Raw genomic sequence first — 17,888 nt, forward strand, 5'->3', positions numbered from 1 at the left:
TTCTACTAAATCCAAGACGAATTTCGTTGTTCAATCAAAACAAATCAGTAATACGCCATTACACATCAATTTAACATCCCGAATAGAGCTTTTTTTCAATCTGTTATTGTACTGGTTTATCGTATATCTATGCGATGATATATGGAAGCGATGTTACGAAGGTCAAACGGCATTGGCAAAAGGTCGGACCGTAATAATCGTTAGGGGCAGACGGTGCGCTGCCGCCGCAATGTGAAATCTCCTGGTACTTGTGAGAGAACAACAAAAGAGACAAGTGGACAAACTCGCCAACAAACTTCCGATGCTAGATTTCGAAGCTATCCTCTTTGGACAATATCCCCGGTGCTTTTTCGACACAGCGCTTTCCTCCTTTCGTTGATGGCCGCTCATCACACGATACCACAGATGTTGATGCATGGCTGTGATAACTTGTGCTAAAAATTCGAGCGATCAGTAACAACTGGAGGCACAAATTACAAATGCAGCGCATTTGGATAATAGAGTAGAAATCGAGTGGCAGTTATCCCATGAGATTGTGAATTATAAACGCTGATCCGCACGCAATTGAATTGAACTTTTATTTTTCATGAACACAAGGATTCAACTATGCGACTCGTCCTCAATTCTATCCCACGTGAACAAATGGAGTCTATTATTTACTTGAGGTGAGAGAGGGTGGTTGATAGGTATCAAGGGAAAGACTAAAGCCAACCGGCCTCCGCAGCATACATACCACTCGCCACTGTTACGATAGACACGTACGTTATACATGGGGTATGGCTAATAGACGATCGTGCAGAGTTCATTCAATTACGTGGTAATCTCGAGTTTGGTAGTGAGGGAGACACGGCATCGATTGCCGTTAAACCTCATCCCCCTCCCCTTCGCCCTTCTACCCATAGCCATTAACCCACAATTCACCTGCGCATTCATTCAAATCAGAAATCACCCTTTTAATTGATGAGAATAGATTGAGAATCATTAGATCCCTTCATCCTCAATGAATTTTTACCGACCAAGATGTATTTGTAAACGTTACAAATTTTGAAGAGAAGGAAGCAAAATGAATAATTCCAATTCCATTTTAGACAGTTATTTTCCAAGAAAATTGTCTCCATCTCAAGTGATATTTGATTTTCCAATAAAGACCACTGAACGAAATCTCACGTACTACTTAAGCCGAGACCTCCCCTCCCCCCAAAAAAGAGAGAAAAAAATCTTGATGAGGAACAGAACAAACGTGTAAGCTGAAGAAGCCCGGAAGCTCCGGCGATGAGGTGGCCAACGGGAATTGCCTGCGGAAACTGGGAAATGTGGCTGATGCTACTCACCAAAGTACGAGTTAGCGTGCAGTCTAGAGTAAGATAGAGCCAGAGCCGAATACAAACTCTGCGTTTTCCCTTCGAGTCACGGCAACGGGATATCCGGAATACAGCGAGTTGCACCACCGCATTCAACCTCCAATATATGATATATAATATATACTTCAGCCGCGGTTTTAGTCGCTAATAATACCATTACAGCAAATGTGTGCAATTTATCAGATTTAATTGATTTATTACTTATGAGGAATTTTTAGAATTTTAATAGGGTATATGCGATGTACAGAGGAAGTAGCAGAATCAACATTTACAGAGGAAAAGGAAAGAGAATTATGCAAATGGACCTCGACTCGAAATTTCCAAGAAACCATCTCTTGCCATTTCCTCTGCTGTACATGTATACGTACACTGAATACATGGATATTATAAACTGAGAGAGCCGCAGGTATGCGGCGCACAGCGGTGCAGAAGGATAGAAGGAGAGGAGAGAATTGAGCCCAGGGAAAATGATTAATAAATCTCAGGAGCGAGAAGTACCTCGGAAGCAACTGCAACATCCGGAGCGGAATTAAACGATCCACGGATTCCTAGCTTTTTGTCGTATTGTCCGGACAAAATCCCCGTCCGGGACACTACAACTCGCTCTGCCCCCTTCATCTCCCTTTTTTTCACACCGAAACATCCTATACCTGGCACTCTCGGCAGGATTAGGATGTCTCGTGGATGAGAGTTATCGATGTGACACGATTAAATACCGATAATTTACCGCCGGAACGTCGAAAAGTAAATTTTCAATGAGTTAATTGGCTAATATTTCTCAACAAGTTTCAACTTATTAAATTAATCAACAGATAAATATTCAAATTCTGAATAATTTACTCAATAGTCAATTGACAATTCCATGTTATCGATTATTTTATTGTTTTTCAAAGTTTAGCGAAGATAAGCAAATCTTAATTATTTCAAGGTGCAAATTCTCTTAATATTGTTGCGTATTTTTTCTTTTCCTCCTTCTGAACCACCTTCATGTATCGTCTCTTTCTATTCGTTATTCTTTTATCTTCGTTCCTAGTCCGCGGATGTGTCAATCCTTGTTATATTTCTTTTTATTATTTATTTCGCCCCAAAATGGCCTGTATTAAACCATATTAATAATCTAATTATTGATGCTGATCGCTGCAGGGGAATCGGGTTGAAAAGTCACAAGGGTCGAGAATGAAAGGCATTCCTGGCGGACAATTATAAGAATCAAACGATCACGAGGATTATCCTCGCGAGGATCAAACGTCGCATGAATCGAACAACGGAGGCAATCCCTCAATCTGCAAGGTGAAATTCCCAAAGGGGTCAATCCCAGTAGGCAGGCGACACAATCGCAAGGGTCCAACGATCATAAAGTTCAAACAAAAGAAGCAAATGCCCAGCGTGTCGCAGATACGGTGAATGTGCTGACGGAGAATAGAATCTAAAGGTCCAAACACAGTTTATACGTCAAATTGTTGACAGGTTGTAAAAGTGTTCCACATGAGTAACCACAGAATAGCCGTGAGTCTTGAGGAATCAGGCACGTTTACTTCAAAGTTATATTGACGTCTCTCCACCAACGATATTTTTTTCTACATTTTACGTTTACCGCCACTGTGTCAACAATTGCATCTACGATGGAAAACCAATAATTACAGGCTGTGGTTATTTCTTCCATCTCAATCATATTAGTTCCAATTGATTTCCGAATTAAGCCATTTACAAAGAAAGAAAAAAAATCATTCCAAATTCATTTTCGTATTTTTATATTTGTGAAATAATGGGTATGCTCTCTTCAACTCTTTCTACATTATAAAGCATTGTTGCCAATATATATATATATTTTTTCCACTCCGTAATGTTTGTCCCATGAAGATGACGTGATAAGTCCAAATGAAACAAAATCTAGTGACCAAATGACATTTAATTTTTAAGCAAGTCACCTTGATTATTTACAACTTTCATGTATTAGTTGTATTTGTTATTATGATAATTCTATGTCAACGACTCATGAGAATGCATCAATGGAGCGTAAGTCGGGGCAATGATGTAATGAAGATTATTCAGAGTTGACATTCAAAGCTCACACGTGATTGGCAATTTGTTTTTTTTTTCGTCTTCAGCTTTCGTGATATCCCAGAAATTTTCACTAAACCACACCTTACCTCCTCCCTCTACCCCCCTCCCCCCGCCCCTACAATTATGGAGGAGGAAAACTGAAACTCTCCACAATAATTGTTGTACATTTTCTTAAAAATAGAAAGAATATATCGAAGACAGCAGGTGTTAAATTTTCATAATTTTCATCTCCGAAAAAGAGAAGAAATCCATAACCACTTGGAGTGCCTCAGCCTTGTCATTAGACTCGAGGAATTGGGCACGTTTACTTAAACGTTGTATTAATGTATCTCTACCAACGATATTTTTTTTTTCTTTCACATTTTTTACGGTGATTGTGTCAACAATTGTGTCTGCGATAAGAAATCAATACAATAATTAGACCTGGGATTTTTGTTACAAAAGAGGGGATTGATCAAATGTGAATTTGGCAGGGACTAGCAGTTGTTCGGATCTGGTGGTGTTACGAGAAATTCATCTGCACGCTTGTGATCTGATAATGCACGCATCGTGTAAGAATCTTGTGGTAATTCGCTCTTTCTTCGTAACAGAGGTTTTACTTTGTTCGTATTTGTCATCTTCTTGGCCTGAAACGACAAATAATAATAATAATAATAATAATAAGAATGATAGTAGTTTGATAAAATACGATTTTTAGTGAGAAAATCAAGGAATAACATCAATAGCAAATCAATTGCTTCTCGAATCGAAAAAGAAAAAAAAGTAGAAAAACACGAATGAAATACCTCATTGGCTTTTGCTTCAATTTTTTCCAGCGTCAGTGGAATGGCATCATTATCAGCATCGTCATCCAATGGTGGACTATCCAATTGATGATTAGGATTAGTGTACCGCGCACCCTGGAACAGTGCATTATAATTGGGATGTCTCATTGCGAGTAATTCAACTCTGCTCCATGCATCATCACGATTTTTCATCATACGCTTCTCTTTCTGTTGATCCTTGAATAAATAATCCACCCATCAACAATGGAAGCAATAATAATCGATAAATAAGTGAAGAAACAATTAAAATGATTTACCTGAGTGTACTGTTGCGTGCACTCGTCGAATACCTTTTGATTCATCTCCATGAGACGTTTCAATGCATTATATATTAATCCATGGATCGTTTTGTTCCAATGATCGCGTGAATTTTTGTATAATGCAGGATACATTATTGGGAGGATGAAGGAATAATTGTCGGATATTAGGGACATTATGTATTCATTGTTCCAGTAATACAGTGCTCTCTCGGCGACCTAAAAAACAAGGTAAATAATAGAAATTTGTCATTTTAATGCAGACTTAATTTAATTATAAACATTGAGGAAACGCTGTACAAACCTGAAAATGAGGCGACGAAACACATTTAGCCAATTGCCTGAAGAGTGGATCCATTACTTTTTGAAACTCTGCTGGTTCAATAACATCAAGTATCTCTTCCAGTTCGTTAAGGAACATTACCTCCTTTGGTGAATGTGTTTTCGGCCAATATTTCAATAGATTCTTAATGACTTGTTCAGTTAGATTTGGATCCTTTTCGAGAAACTGAACAACGCAGTATGCAAGTTGAGGATGATATACAGATAGCGACTTGGCTTTGTGAAGCGGTAATAGCACTTTCAGTAAAAATATTTTATGCTCCTCCTTGAGAGGCAGAGCAAATCCATTGATAATACTGTAAAAATAAGGGAAAAAAAACGAAATATATAGAATATTATTTTTCATTTTCCTCACTCTTATTTCCATATGGTCACCTTCCGAGAATCTCCAAGAGCTCAGCAATTCCATTATGATGCTCAGTTTCATAAATAAATCGATAAAACACATTATTTATTTGTTTTCTAATGTACGCCCTGAGACCCAAAAATTTTCCATAAATTCTGTGTAAAGTTGTCTTTAAAAAATCTCTCTCTCGTGGATCTTCAGAATCAAACAGCTCTAACAATTGCAAAACAAATTTGTGATCGATATAACGTTTGGCAATAGATGGTTGAAAGTCTTGAGACTCCAGTAAACGCAGAAAGAACTCGTAAACGAGTTGTAGGTGCGGCCATGCTGCCTCCAAAGTAGGCTCATCCTCCTCGGGATCGAATTCCGCACCATTTGGATTTGAAGACGGTGGTAGAGTTCGAAATAGATTTACAGCAAACTGGAATACAGTGGAAATCAATGTTGCAGTGACAACTATCAATAATTATACTTGAGGCAGCTAGTAATAAAATGCAGTGATGAAAAACCCATTGACTGACCATATTTACTGCTTCGGGATAAATAGATTCGGTGATAACACCCTTGTTCTTTGTAACGTACTCTACCATCTCCAACAAAGCACCACGCTTGACTTCCTTCCATTTTAAATCGGACAGTGGATCAGACTCAAAGTCAAACAGTACACAGCACTGACGGAGCTTTTGTATGAAGAGCTCTTCCCTTTCGTTGGGTTGTTGAGCCTCTGTGAATCATCAATTCCCAATGCAATCTCTTCAGATGATTAACATCATTACATAAATGAAAATAGAATGACAACTCATCTAGTGCTATTCATTTTGAAGTAATGGAAAGATATTCAACGTTAAATTAAAAAAAAAAACACCGAAATACGTATTTCAATGATAAAAAGCAAAGAGAAAAAGATTTTAAAACATCAAGTGGAAGATAAAGCCACATCTTTGGTAATTACAGGTCATTTACCAATGAGTAAGGGTTGCAGTGGCTGATAGTGAAGAGCGGATAACAGCTGACACTGTTTGTCATTATCTTGAGTGAGAACAGCAGCGAATGCTAATCCCTGGTGAAAACTTGGGCTTTTTGGAAGACCACTTCCCAACGAGGGACTCATACCACCAACGTGAACCATAACGATAGGTCAATTGATAAATACAAAATCAAGTGATTATTGTATGAGTCAGAATGGGCCAATGCCCCAAATTCGGTCACAGGGACATTTAAATATTCGGTAAATTAATTTAAACATTATTAATCTGTCGATTTGAATGCACAGACTGTTGCATCTGCGTTTTAAGAATAAAAATAGACTTTTAATATCTATGGGCGTGTGAACCCAATGATTCAACTAATGAAGCTCACAAGTTATTCTACAGAACCAAAAACTAATTTTGTATTCACTCGAAGACGTTCGTCAACCATCAGTCTGTTTGTCAATTGTCACTCGACAACTCAAATATCAAATGATTTGTAGAAATCAATGTTAATAATCCCCAGCTCCTAATTCTCTTTCCTTTCCATTCAGTTTTATGCAATTGTCACCAATTCCAGATTTGATAAATGATCCAAGATGAAGATTCGATTCACTGGGGTCCAATAATCTTAGGGTGAAATGGGAATGAGAGTCTTCCTCTAAATTTAAATATATACGTTGGATGAGCGTAGTGTGTTTTATGAGAAATATTAGCGCGTTTTAGGGGAAACTGTTTACGTCGGATGACAAGAAATACCAGGGAACATCCAGAGAAACCGAACTGCTTGTAAAATATGAACCCAAATGCGTCTGCGCAAGCCGGTGAAATAATCGATAGACACTGACGTAGGTGTTGTGATGATAATATTCTTAGGAGATGTGTGTGTGTGCGAATGTGTATGTGCAGAATGAAGTTATTCAAGCATAAGAATTTCAACAGTCACAAAATTGAACTATTGGAAAAGGGCACGTCCAATGAAATGCATAAAGCATTAATTTATTAGTGTTGATTGGTTAAGAGAAGCGAATGAAAAATCATAATTACTCAGATATTGAGTTGTCAATAAGATGCATCTAATATAATTGAGATGAAGAAAAAATAGAAGCACATGTAAACACCCACCAGCTAAAGGAGCCAATTTTTGTAATTCACGATTCTTCGATATATTGAACCTTGAACTGCTTTGTCGCTTGTCCTTTTTAATGACAGGCCCACCAGGTTGATATTTGATCTTGTTGATGAGTGTTGGAGGTGGGGGTGTACTGCCACCCGGTAAACCGCCTGCGGCTTTGTTATTCTATAATAAAAGTACATAATTATGAAAAATAAGAATTTTGCGTAAAGTTTTTTCGATATCTTCAGTCTTGGAGAATAATATTCTTCGATGTGAATTGAGAGAAGGGACGATTTGCAGGGGATCAACTGAACCGTGCGTGAAATACTGCGAGTTATCCTGCAAATGAAATACAACTGAGAATTGATGAAAAATTGATCCAATCAGATCAACAGAACTATAAGGGTTTTATTGTTCCGATATCATTATTTCAAAGTTACGAGCAATTACACATTTGGATTTATCTTATCTGTTCTGTAGTTTCGGTAATATCATCGATGATGAGTCTTTTTCAGGCAAGAACGAAAAATAACACAATTCTGTTCTTCTCTCTGAAGAGAATAAATTATTATCTTCATACTAAATCAAGTTGAAGTTAACTGCATTACTTGTTAGTCAGCTCTCTAATTCAAAATAGATATTCTCGGTTATCGACAAAAAAAATGTAATTAATTTTGAAACAAGCACGAGTCGTTGATAATAATGATGAGTTCCTGCCTTTTTCTTGAAGACATTTCCAAATGCAAGGTTACTAAATGTCTGCATTTTGTTATTCCTCCCAGTGTGTCACTCAACGATCATATAACATCACATACACAAATTTTTATCACAAAATCTTTCATCAAACTATCCATAATCGAGCGTTATTTGACACCAGTGCTTCACTTCCTTTCACCACAAATTCACTCAGTTTTTTTTATTCAAACGACGAAAGCTGATGGATCCTTACTCCTTTTCTTACTACAGTATCACACCAAGGCCGTTGGCTGGCACTGATGATGATAATAAAACTGACAATCACGCTCATGATCGAGAATCGAATTACTTGCGACACGTTTTGGCGAGAGATCTGCCGGTGGCACGGAGTCGAAATGACTGTCATTGCATATGTTGGGTTGTCGTAATAAAACTCTATTCTATTTAGTCATGTTTTTTTCCTTTCTCGCAGCCTTCTCAACATGACAGCAGAGAAAATATTAATAGAAAATAATGCAGATGAGTCGGTTACGAGAGTCCGTTGAAGCGAAATGAAATTATTATCAGACAGACATGTCAAATGTTTTGCGTTTTTTGTAACTCCAATCGCTCGTTAGCGGTGTAAAGGAGATTAAACTACTACAAGTCCTCCCTGATAATAAATTGATCGCCGATCCATTCCACTTGTTACCACGAACACGAGACTCAGTGGGCATCGAGTATAACTGCACTTGCCGCGGCACTCAAGTTGAATATGTTCTCTCTTTCTCTCTCTCACTCTGTGGCATTCACTTGATCACTCAGCGTCCCTGAGATATGTATTGCGTAGTTACGTCAAAATGATACACGGATAAGTGCTAGAGAATCACTCGATTTTACAAGACAAAATTTTCTCACGTCAATGACATGATCCACGAGCATAAACACATGCTATTTGACATCGTCTCGTTGTATAACAGTAACTTGCACTACAATCGCTAGATTTCCGGCATATTTTTTGGATGAAATTGGAGTGATTCGGGAGAAAAAAGTAAATAAATGGAAAGGAAAATGTATGCGCGTGGGCCGCTCGGAATGCACTGGCATATATTATTGGCATGCTTTCTATTTACACAATCCTCAAAATAGATACCCCGACTTTTTCAGCAGCTTGTAAATGGTGGGGATACGGTTCCTTGTTTTTAACTTTTGTCTGAATCAAACTGATGGGTTATTAAACGACAGATGCCTCAGGAATGGTTCATTCTTCTCTCCCTACCCTCAACCCCGAGTCCCGTCGACATTCAAACATTGACTTTTGGATGGAATTGTTCACGAAAAAATCACTACCAAATTCCATAAGCAATACTATCAATTACTTTCAAGAAGATGCAGTGGGTAAGACGAAGCAACAATAAGAAAAGAAAAAAAAGTAGATTAAATTCCTCATCTCTTAAACGGATCTGATATTGTTTTTCAGAGCAAAGGAGAGGAAGTAGTCACTTGTAAGAATGAACCAAATTGTTACTCGTTTAATAAAAAAAGCGTGCATTTAATTAAAAGATGCTTTTTAATGAATTAAAGGCATTAAAAGATGTGATTAATGCATCAGCCTGACAGAGATCTCTAGCTGTATTTCTCTGAATCGAGCCAACAGTTCACCTCCACAGATAAAACAGTCTTAATTGCAACAAAATCAAACAATGCACCTCCAATATACGTAATTACAGATGTTATGCAACAAGCCTCGGATGACTAATTAAAAAGGACCATAAAATAACGACTGAAACCTCTTTCACCCTTTCATAGTTATTGTGTAAACTGGAGAGGCCACCGTTAAGCATTGCATTCCGTGTAGCTAGATGTATTCCATTCCGAGATTCATAACTGTATGATTATTTCAACTTATGGAAAACCAACAGGCCCATATCCTGATTTATATGAATACTCAATTACTTAAGAATTGCAGCGCTAAAGTATTGAAATTTGTAAATTACAGTATCTCGATGGAATTCCACATTAAATTGAAAATTTTCAAAATCCCGTTAGTCAAATATTAAATGAGTCTCCCAGCTAGTGCTCTATCAGAACGAGATCGGTATAACCTCAAAATGTGCTCCGATATATTTATTTTAAATCAATAATAGACGAATGCCAAATACTAAACATGCATTATTTAATAAGCCTTAATAACATTGTTGGGTACAACAATACATTGCTGAATCAAGACGAGTAAAAAATCCAAGCCTCTCGCGTAGCTCAGTCATTCATAGAATGGCTCTCAATTCATAAATACAATAATAGTAAAACACGAAAAAAGACTGTCATTACGGTAGTGACAAAATAACGGTATGAGAGAGTACAACTTTTCGACTACATTTAAATAACTTTTACAATATATGTTAAATTCATGCAAGTTCCATAACCTCACCTCATCTCCATGCTCTGGATCCTTCCCATTTTTTCCCTTCTCCTTGTTCTTTCCTGACTCCTGAAACGTAAAATGAAGCTGAAATAAGTTGACAAAGGGCCGAAGGGGAAAAAATGAACAGAATGTAAAAGAATGACACAAAGCAGGTGACTAATGAAAAAAAATCTTCAATCAAATGTGAATTATGTGAATGAAGAATTCAACAATACCATTGTATTTATTCGGACGATAATACACGAATTGTTACTATAACTTTAGTTGGAGTTGATGATAATTTTTCAATATTCCGAAGATTCCGATATTTGAAGTGGTCAATTTACTCCAACTGTTGATTAATTCTGGAATCAATTGAATTTATTTTCTCTTTTTGATAGAGCGGCTGGATGTTGATCGAGATTTACATATGTGTATGTGTTGCGTGTGTGTGTATGTGTGTGGTATTAGAGGGTAGGTAGATATAGTACGTATACTTGGGCTACCGAGGTTGTGTTCCTTTTCATTCCCCCTCCGCCCTTTGTACCCTCTCCCGGACCGACTTTTTTCTTAAATTACTTTTAGTGTTTGAATTATCTATTGATTCGGTATGCAGTTAAAGACAAAGCAATACAGGGATAGCAAACATTTGTTAATAACAGTTGAATATTTTTTCTAAATTCAAACTAACGGCACATAGATATCAAAGAGTCACCAATGGAAGGTATAAAAAAAAGAGAGAGAGAGAGAGAGAGAGAGAGAGAGAGAGAGAGAGAGAAGTGAGAGAAAAATCACATTTTTCCATCACCTCTTTTCCGAAATTACAATTAACGTGATGAACGCACCTTGTCTTTTTTCAGTATATTTGGCATATTTTTTCTAATTTTCTCAACACAAAGCTTTAATTTAGAGATGGCATTACCGGTTTTACGGAGCCTGTTTTGAATCACACACAGTTTTTCACTATTCTAACGGACGGACTAAACACGGCTGTGGTATGTTGCGATTTTAGAATAACTCTATCTGTTTTAGATGATTTAATTAGATTAATTGGGTGTAATTATAATTTAATCTTTGTTTTATGTAGACCAAAGAAAAATAACTTTCTAAACATCAAAGTCGGTGGCCAGTCAGCCGACACCACGGCAAGTCGGCGACGTACGTTATCGAGATCGTATGTATGTATTGAACTGGGAGGCCGACATCATAATACCGAAGGCGGCCATTGGTCACTGGGCATAATCGGGTGTGTGTACGAAAATACGACTGGAGAGACACTCTCGTTTATTCTCGAAACCAGTCTGAAATTTCAAAATTCATTCCTCACCATTATCCAATTTTTTTTATTTTTTGCCATTCTATGTTTCAATAATTTGACAGCATTTTGTAGGTAAATTTTCAAAATGACAATAAGACGAGTAAAAATTGAATAAAAAATATTTTTAAACCATCATTTTAATTGAATGCAGGAATAAAATTTTTAAAAAAGTATCCACTTGCAATTTTCGTTTGTCATCGGCATTCTTTTATTTCGGTTTCCAAGGCAAGTCAATCGTTTAGTTCTCCTTGGAAATACACGATGGTAACTATTTCCTATTTATTTTTATTCATTGTGTAATTTTTTCACTTGAAATACTGAAATAAGGAAATTCAATAGACAGCTCCCACTACTTGTAAAGAAGCTATCAAAAAATGGGAAGAACAGACGGGGAAATCTTGTGGCGAAGCAAAAGAAGTCACTCTATCATTTCAATGGCCTCCAATCGAAAGGATGGACAATAGTTTGTCAATCCTAATTAACGTCGAGTTGGTTGATCACTCAAGTTTCAATTTTTTCATTCAACTTCCTGTACTTCTGTCTCTCATTATTATTGCTCATAGGAAATTGTCCCTGTCAACTAATATGATTGAGAAAATAGCTGGTCTTGAGGCCCTCCGGAATTTGAAAATTCTGTCCTTGGGAAGGAATTATATAAAGACTTTTGCAGGACTGGAACCTGTTGGGGGACATTTGGAACAATTATGGATTTCTTACAATCTCATTGAGAAAATCAAAGGTGTCAATGTATTTAAAGCTCTGAAAGTCCTCTACATGGGGAATAATCTCGTAAAAGACTGGGCTGAATTCAATCGGCTCCAAGATATACCAAAATTAGAAGAACTCATTTTAATAAATAATCCCATTTGTGAAAATTTGGACGCGGAGTCCTGGAGGGCTCAAGTCACTAGACGCCTTCCAAAATTAAAAAAATTGGATGGTGTTCCCATTGTGTAAGTGATGAAAAACAAATCTATGGTCAATAACAGCTTGTTATTACATTATTTTTCTTCCAGCCGTCTCGAATAATTGACAATAACCAACAGAATTCAGAATCAATTGATTGTAATAAGGAAGAGTAAACAAAGAATAAAAATAAAAATACATGATAAAATTGTTCATTTTATTATACAGTTCCAACTCTCGTGGGAATATTGAAAAAAGATAAAATAATATTCACAGATTCTGGAAATTATGAATGTAATGTAGCTTCATTCAATCTGCTTAATAATTTTCCACTTTCATATCGTTAATCCCCAACTCTTCATTCTGTTGAAAATTTCTCTCATACTTGGTGATATTTAATCTCTCATCACAACCGCTGTCCGAGAGACTTTGAATGTAGCTGTTACCAGCTGGATCATCAAGAATAATTGTTAATGGGCGTACGCCATTCAGAACTTGATCCAGTTTTGAAATGAATTCATCCATTCGTTTTTTAACAGTTTCATCAGCGCTGTCTCCGCAAAACGAAGTATTGGACAATAATTGCTCTCTCGTTGCTGTGATAATGCCCTCTACAGTTGTGAAGCGGCCTCCGAGAGCATCTGGCCCCACTTCCAACTCTAATTCTGGAATCTCCATGGCGCATGTTTCTGATTTCAAGACATCTCTGCTGAAGTCCTCCCTTCCATTCACTTTAACTTGCATTCTTACTCCTTCGGGCTCGATTCCACAACCGCTTTTGACTTCGTTCGTTTTGTGACCACACTGATCACATACTGTTGCCATTATTACCACTTGTTTGAAGTGTGGAATATCTGAATTATTGGGTTAATGGAAAATTATGATTGCCATAAAAATCACTGGTTTCCTACGAGAAATGAAAATGAAATACTGTAACGAATGAAATTTTAATGATTTAAAAAGGATACTCGTCATTTTCATATTTGTGGCGCATGGAGCATTGCACTTGGGACAATTGGTGGCAAAAGTTAAAACTTCACCCTCCAATTCTTCCAACGTAAAGCTTCCTGGTTCAATAGGCTTCAAAAGCCCATCGTTGTTTTCTTCAAAAATTCCGAGCGTTTTGTTCTCCATCTCCGATCTTACAAAGTGAGTTATCGAACATTGAAGATCTTTTCGTAATCCATTAGGATTTTCCACGTGCGTTTCCCCCGTTATGTCTTCAAAAATAATAGTGAAGGGTTCATCAACGGATTTCAAAGAACGTAATTTTGAAATAAATAGCTCAATCTCCGCTGCAGTTTCAGGATTTTCTTCCTTTCTTCTCGGTTGATCTTGCTCCAATCCCGTTATACTTCTATCGATTATTCCTTCGAGTGTCGTTATTTCTGAATAACAATCCCATCAATGTCAATGCACTAATCAGTTAAAAGAGCAATAAAAGAGTATATTTAATTATTTTTACCTCCTTTCTGCGATTGCGATGGAATTTCAAAGTTCAATTTAGGTATTGTGACGTTTGTATAATCAGATTTCACTACTTGTCGATTTAGATCTCTCTTATCGACAACTTCTAGTTTGATTCTGATTCCTTTTTCATTTATTTTCCCTCCATTTTGAATTTCATTATTTTTAAATCCACAATTTTCGCATTCAAAAGACATCAAGATAATGTCTTTGTAATGTGGAATTTTAGTCAGGAGTAATTTTGTGAGGCCCTTTGAAATTAATTTCCAACGAGATTAGGATTAATCATTGCTCGTAATAAATAGTATAGTGGACTTACATTTTCCCCACAATTCATGCACAAACTTTCTATAATCGTAACTGGAGGATGATCCTCGTCCAGTGCCTTCAGGTCCTGGAATATGGGCTCACCATCACCGCCTGCATTTTCTGATTGTTGTACTCGTGATATCGACATACTTCGAGTAATCCCAGTTGCCTCTAGTTATTATCAAGTACGAAAAAGATGCTAAAGTATTATTTGAAGTTAATTTTATAATTATAGTGAATTCACAGTCTTTAACACAATTCAACGTTGCAGTTGCGATTGAAATGAGAGGTTAGAGGCTTTATATTAGATATATTCTAGGTTAGGATAGGCAAACGCGTGTTTATGGCAGCTGATAAATATATATACAGCTGGACCTGACATATATAGTCTATGAAAAAAAATATCCAATGATGAATCCGTTGACAAATCGCTTAGTAAATACTTCGAAATTCATGTGCAAAAGTAATTGGAGACGTGTCCACACGTCCAGAAAGCTAGCGGTCTTTTATGAGCCGGACAGAAAGTCGGGCTTTCCAAATATATCAGATTATAAGGAGGAAAAGTTGAATCCTTTTCAAAGAATATATAGAGGTTACTTCCAATTCATTGAGGAATGTGGAAAGTTGAAGGAAGAAATTAAGAATTCTCTCCAATTGGATCCACCGATCGTGAAATTTCCTGGTGAAGTGGATGTTCAGTGGAAATTCAATGGGGATCCAAAGATCCTAGATAAATGGGTTGTAACATGTGACAGTGACTACAATCATGGATATTCAAAAGCGACGTAAGTTCAACTCGAGATAAATAACAAAAAATGACAATACGTAGACTTTTTAAAAATTATTCATAACTCAGAAACAAATTGATCAATTGAGCTCAGTTAGGCTCGCCACAAAGGGAAAGAATTGTTCTTTGGATTGAAAAAAAAATTATTAAATTTTATCAACATTTCAATCCCTCATTAACATTTTAAAAAAGTCAAAAGTGTCGGTTTTACCCCAACCTCCCCTATATTTGTCAATGAAAAATGAAATATTCATTTCTCCATCATTAGGGTATCATTATCGCCAACTGGAGCTGGAGTATTCTCCGGAATAATAGACACACGTGTCCCTCAAGATGGTAAACTGCAGCGTGCTGGTTTTTGTAACCTTAGATCGGTCATACAACGCGGTCCTTTCAAAATTGAAAAGCCATATCAGTGGTTCAGTTACACTCACCTGATATTGCGAGTTCGCGGGGATGGACACTCATACATGATTAATTTACATTTAAAAAATGACTTCGATGTTACGTGGGCAGATCTTCACAGTTTTCCACTCTATACCAGAGGAGGGCCATACTGGCAGTACGTTAAAATACCATTTTCCAAATTTTACCTAGGAAACAGAGGGAAAATTCAAGATTCCCAATTACCTCTACGACTTTGGGAAGTGATGTCCATAAGTTTTACTGCTGCCGGCATTTCAGGACCTTTCAAACTCGAAATTGATTATATTGGAGTTGAAAATGACCCCAAGCATTATGAACAATTTGCCTATGAAATGTATAAACCACCGCACCCCTATTACATTTAAAGTTCCCTTTATCGTTATGTTTATAGTTCAGTTAAATAAACAAATTAGTTTGAATACTTTAAAATATTCGCAGGTTCATTCAATTTAATATTAAAAAGTTACTGTAACTTATTGCTCAGTAGCATTGACTTGGGACTTTCAAACATCAAACGTCAAGATATATGTCATTCAACAAATTCTCATTTCTCTCCATCCCTTTCACAATTACATTTTCCTTCATGCCATTGTTGTGATCATGCAAATACAAATAATTCATTCAACTGTTCAAATTTTTATAGTATTTTAATCATCATAAAAGTAAACAACAATAAAATTTATCCATATGTACCGTCACGATGGTGGATTTTCCGAGTGTTTTTTCTTTGAAAGATATTTATAAGTATTTTTCGACATCAAATAACTAATACCACCAGCCACTGTAGTGATGGCTGTTAGATAACAGAGACCCTGGAGGAGTGGATGGTCAACGAAGTGAAAAACTGGAGCTGCAAGAGTACTGGCAACTAATGACAGTTGAACTGCTGTATTTAATTTACTAGTCAATGTGGGAGCTAGCTGAACTGTTGCATACGTCGGATCAAAATACCTCGTTAATGTTTTCTGTAGCAGAATTAAAATAGTAGTAATAATATTGTGAATATTGTACAGCAGTGATGAGAATAAATTATGGAGTTTCCAACAAGAGAACTAGAATAATTCCTAAAAATTTGAAGCACGAATAATTGGAATACTCACAGGCGCAGGTAAGGAACGATATCTAATGTAGGATGCTGCAGCAATCAAACCGACATCCCTAACGAGTACAAGCACCATCAGAGGCATGGGGATGAGTTCCACCCATGCCAATGATAAAAATAAAGAGCCAACGAGCAGTTTGTCAGCCATTGGATCCAAAAAACTACCTAATTTAGACGCTTGAGACGTCCATGTCCTTGCAATCCAGCCATCAACGAAGTCTGTTAGCCCAGCGAATCCCAGAAGCCACAGAGCTACCTATCAAATTCAACCATTCATTATTAATATTCAGAATTCAACGTGTGTGAACAAATAATTACCTGATAATCATGAGAAACTATCAAGTAACTCAAACAAGGCGTCGATACTATCCTGCCAATGCAGAGCAAGTTAGGAACAGTCCATATATTTTCCCTCTCAATAATTTCCTCGACTTTGTGCTTTGTCTCTCTAAATTCGTGAATTATTTTGGCACGCAGGCCCTTTGTTTTCTCTCCTCCAAATGACTTTCTTGATGAGGACGTGTTTTTCTTATCCACATTGCAGTAAAGCCGACTACTTAGGTGCTTCAAGTGCTTCTCCACATTTATTTTATTCATCAACAATTTTGTAGTTTTCAACTGAAACAATAACATACATCTCGTTGCGCCCAAGTTCCTGGAAATTAAAGAAATAGAAACAAAAAACAAGTTGTAAAATTTAACATCAAAGAAGATGGAACAAGAAAATTATTCACATTGTTGCAGCTTCGGAGTGTTTTTCTCTTGTTTTTGCCTATCTTACAGCGGAAATCGACGCTCTCATCGAGGTTAGGTTGAACGAGAAGTATGAAAACATCCTCAGTACATGCGGTTTACAATGTTTTTATTCAAAATTGTAAATAATTTTCAAAAACCCCAAGCCATTAGTTTTTCTTTCATTCCACAACGGCTAATTTGAACACATGGTTACTATCGAAAGATGCAGTAATTCATTGATGGTGTTGATGGTATAATAGGCGCGCAAGTTACTGCATATACAAATTTGGAGTAAGGGAGGGTAGGGTCGAATGGACACTAGACTTTTTTCAAATTATTCATAACTCAGAAACAAATGTATCAATAGAGCTCAGTTTAGGCTCATCACAAAGGAAAAGAATTGCTCTTTGTATTGAAAAAAAAAATAATTAAATTTCATCAATATTTCAACCCGTCACTAATATTTAAAAAAATCAA

General features: G+C 36.7%; 5 protein-coding genes and 1 long non-coding RNA gene across 10 annotated transcripts; 3 read left to right on the forward strand and 3 right to left on the reverse strand.

Moving 5' to 3' along the window:
- Positions 1-3,088: 3,088 nt before the first annotated feature.
- On the reverse strand, positions 3,089-11,576 carry LOC107043222 (serine/threonine-protein phosphatase 2A 56 kDa regulatory subunit gamma isoform). Of its 5 annotated transcripts, XM_015264609.2 has the most exons (10): positions 11,207-11,574; positions 10,598-10,726; positions 10,389-10,448; positions 7,291-7,465; positions 5,719-5,921; positions 5,224-5,618; positions 4,811-5,144; positions 4,507-4,725; positions 4,211-4,426; positions 3,089-4,051 (listed from the first exon to the last, which is right to left on the reverse strand). In XM_015264609.2, the coding sequence occupies exons 2-10, from the start codon at positions 10,598-10,600 to the stop codon at positions 3,902-3,904; spliced, it is 1,755 nt and encodes a 584-aa protein (XP_015120095.1). In that variant the 5' UTR covers positions 10,601-10,726; positions 11,207-11,574; the 3' UTR covers positions 3,089-3,901. The 5 variants fall into 5 exon arrangements, with proteins under 5 accessions (XP_015120095.1, XP_015120099.1, XP_015120093.1 ...); XM_015264613.2 differs by lacking the exon at positions 10,598-10,726 and having other exon boundaries at positions 4,211-4,324; positions 11,207-11,576; XM_015264607.2 differs by lacking the exon at positions 10,598-10,726.
- Positions 7,407-12,732, forward strand: LOC107043229 (dynein light chain 1, axonemal). Its single transcript, XM_015264619.1, has 4 exons — positions 7,407-7,419; positions 12,023-12,167; positions 12,243-12,632; positions 12,696-12,732. The coding sequence occupies exons 1-4, from the start codon at positions 7,407-7,409 to the stop codon at positions 12,706-12,708; spliced, it is 561 nt and encodes a 186-aa protein (XP_015120105.1). The 3' UTR covers positions 12,709-12,732.
- Positions 10,823-11,675, forward strand: LOC114841476. Its single transcript, XR_003783132.1, has 3 exons — positions 10,823-11,085; positions 11,222-11,356; positions 11,449-11,675. It is a non-coding gene; the product is annotated as an uncharacterized LOC114841476 (long non-coding RNA).
- Positions 12,733-12,781: 49 nt separating the features above from the next.
- Positions 12,782-14,902, reverse strand: LOC107043225 (zinc finger protein ZPR1). The gene is made up of 4 exons (XM_015264615.2): positions 14,372-14,902; positions 14,051-14,303; positions 13,554-13,973; positions 12,782-13,439 (listed from the first exon to the last, which is right to left on the reverse strand). Exons 1-4 carry the CDS (start codon positions 14,507-14,509, stop codon positions 12,904-12,906), a joined length of 1,347 nt encoding a protein of 448 aa, XP_015120101.1. The 5' UTR covers positions 14,510-14,902; the 3' UTR covers positions 12,782-12,903.
- Positions 14,464-16,621, forward strand: LOC107043226 (complex I intermediate-associated protein 30, mitochondrial). Its single transcript, XM_015264616.2, has 2 exons — positions 14,464-15,146; positions 15,417-16,621. The coding sequence occupies exons 1-2, from the start codon at positions 14,770-14,772 to the stop codon at positions 15,937-15,939; spliced, it is 900 nt and encodes a 299-aa protein (XP_015120102.1). The 5' UTR covers positions 14,464-14,769; the 3' UTR covers positions 15,940-16,621.
- LOC107043227 (probable cardiolipin synthase (CMP-forming)) lies at positions 16,203-17,731 on the reverse strand. Its single transcript, XM_015264617.2, has 4 exons — positions 17,411-17,731; positions 16,995-17,331; positions 16,675-16,932; positions 16,203-16,539 (listed from the first exon to the last, which is right to left on the reverse strand). Coding segments are annotated over exons 1-4 (867 nt in total). The 5' UTR covers positions 17,413-17,731; the 3' UTR covers positions 16,203-16,269.
- Positions 17,732-17,888: the final 157 nt, after the last annotated feature.

This window comes from Diachasma alloeum, unplaced genomic scaffold, assembly GCF_001412515.2.
Source record: "Diachasma alloeum isolate Michigan unplaced genomic scaffold, Dall2.0 Dall_scaffold_00557, whole genome shotgun sequence".
Classification (NCBI taxonomy): Eukaryota; Metazoa; Arthropoda; class Insecta; order Hymenoptera; family Braconidae; genus Diachasma; species Diachasma alloeum.

Bases quoted from the DNA above. Each gene is read 5' to 3' on its own strand.
- LOC107043229 (XM_015264619.1), top strand. The intron at 12,168-12,242 runs GTTGGTTGATCA...TATTGCTCATAG, and splicing joins TCAATCCTAATTAACGTCGA to GAAATTGTCCCTGTCAACTA.
- LOC107043222 (XM_015264607.2), bottom strand. From the start codon at position 11,233: ATGCCAAATATACTGAAAAAAGACAAG. The intron at 7,466-10,388 runs GTGAGGTTATGG...CTTTTATTATAG, and splicing joins ATCCAGAGCATGGAGATGAG to AATAACAAAGCCGCAGGCGG. The intron at 4,052-4,210 runs GTATTTCATTCG...TTGTCGTTTCAG, and splicing joins TTGAAGCAAAAGCCAATGAG to GCCAAGAAGATGACAAATAC.
- LOC107043225 (XM_015264615.2), bottom strand. From the start codon at position 14,509: ATGTCGATATCACGAGTACAACAATCAGAAAATGCAGGCGGTGATGGT. The intron at 13,974-14,050 runs GTAAAAATAATT...ATTGTTATTCAG, and splicing joins ATCGCAATCGCAGAAAGGAG to AAATAACGACACTCGAAGGA. The intron at 13,440-13,553 runs GTATCCTTTTTA...CCAATAATTCAG, and splicing joins CACAAATATGAAAATGACGA to ATATTCCACACTTCAAACAA.
- LOC107043226 (XM_015264616.2), top strand. From the start codon at position 14,770: ATGATGAATCCGTTGACAAATCGCTTAGTAAATACTTCGAAATTCATG. The intron at 15,147-15,416 runs GTAAGTTCAACT...CTCCATCATTAG, and splicing joins CATGGATATTCAAAAGCGAC to GGTATCATTATCGCCAACTG.
- LOC107043227 (XM_015264617.2), bottom strand. The intron at 16,933-16,994 runs GTAATTATTTGT...TGAATTTGATAG, and splicing joins TAGTTTCTCATGATTATCAG to GTAGCTCTGTGGCTTCTGGG. The intron at 16,540-16,674 runs GTGAGTATTCCA...ATTCTGCTACAG, and splicing joins ATCGTTCCTTACCTGCGCCT to AAAACATTAACGAGGTATTT.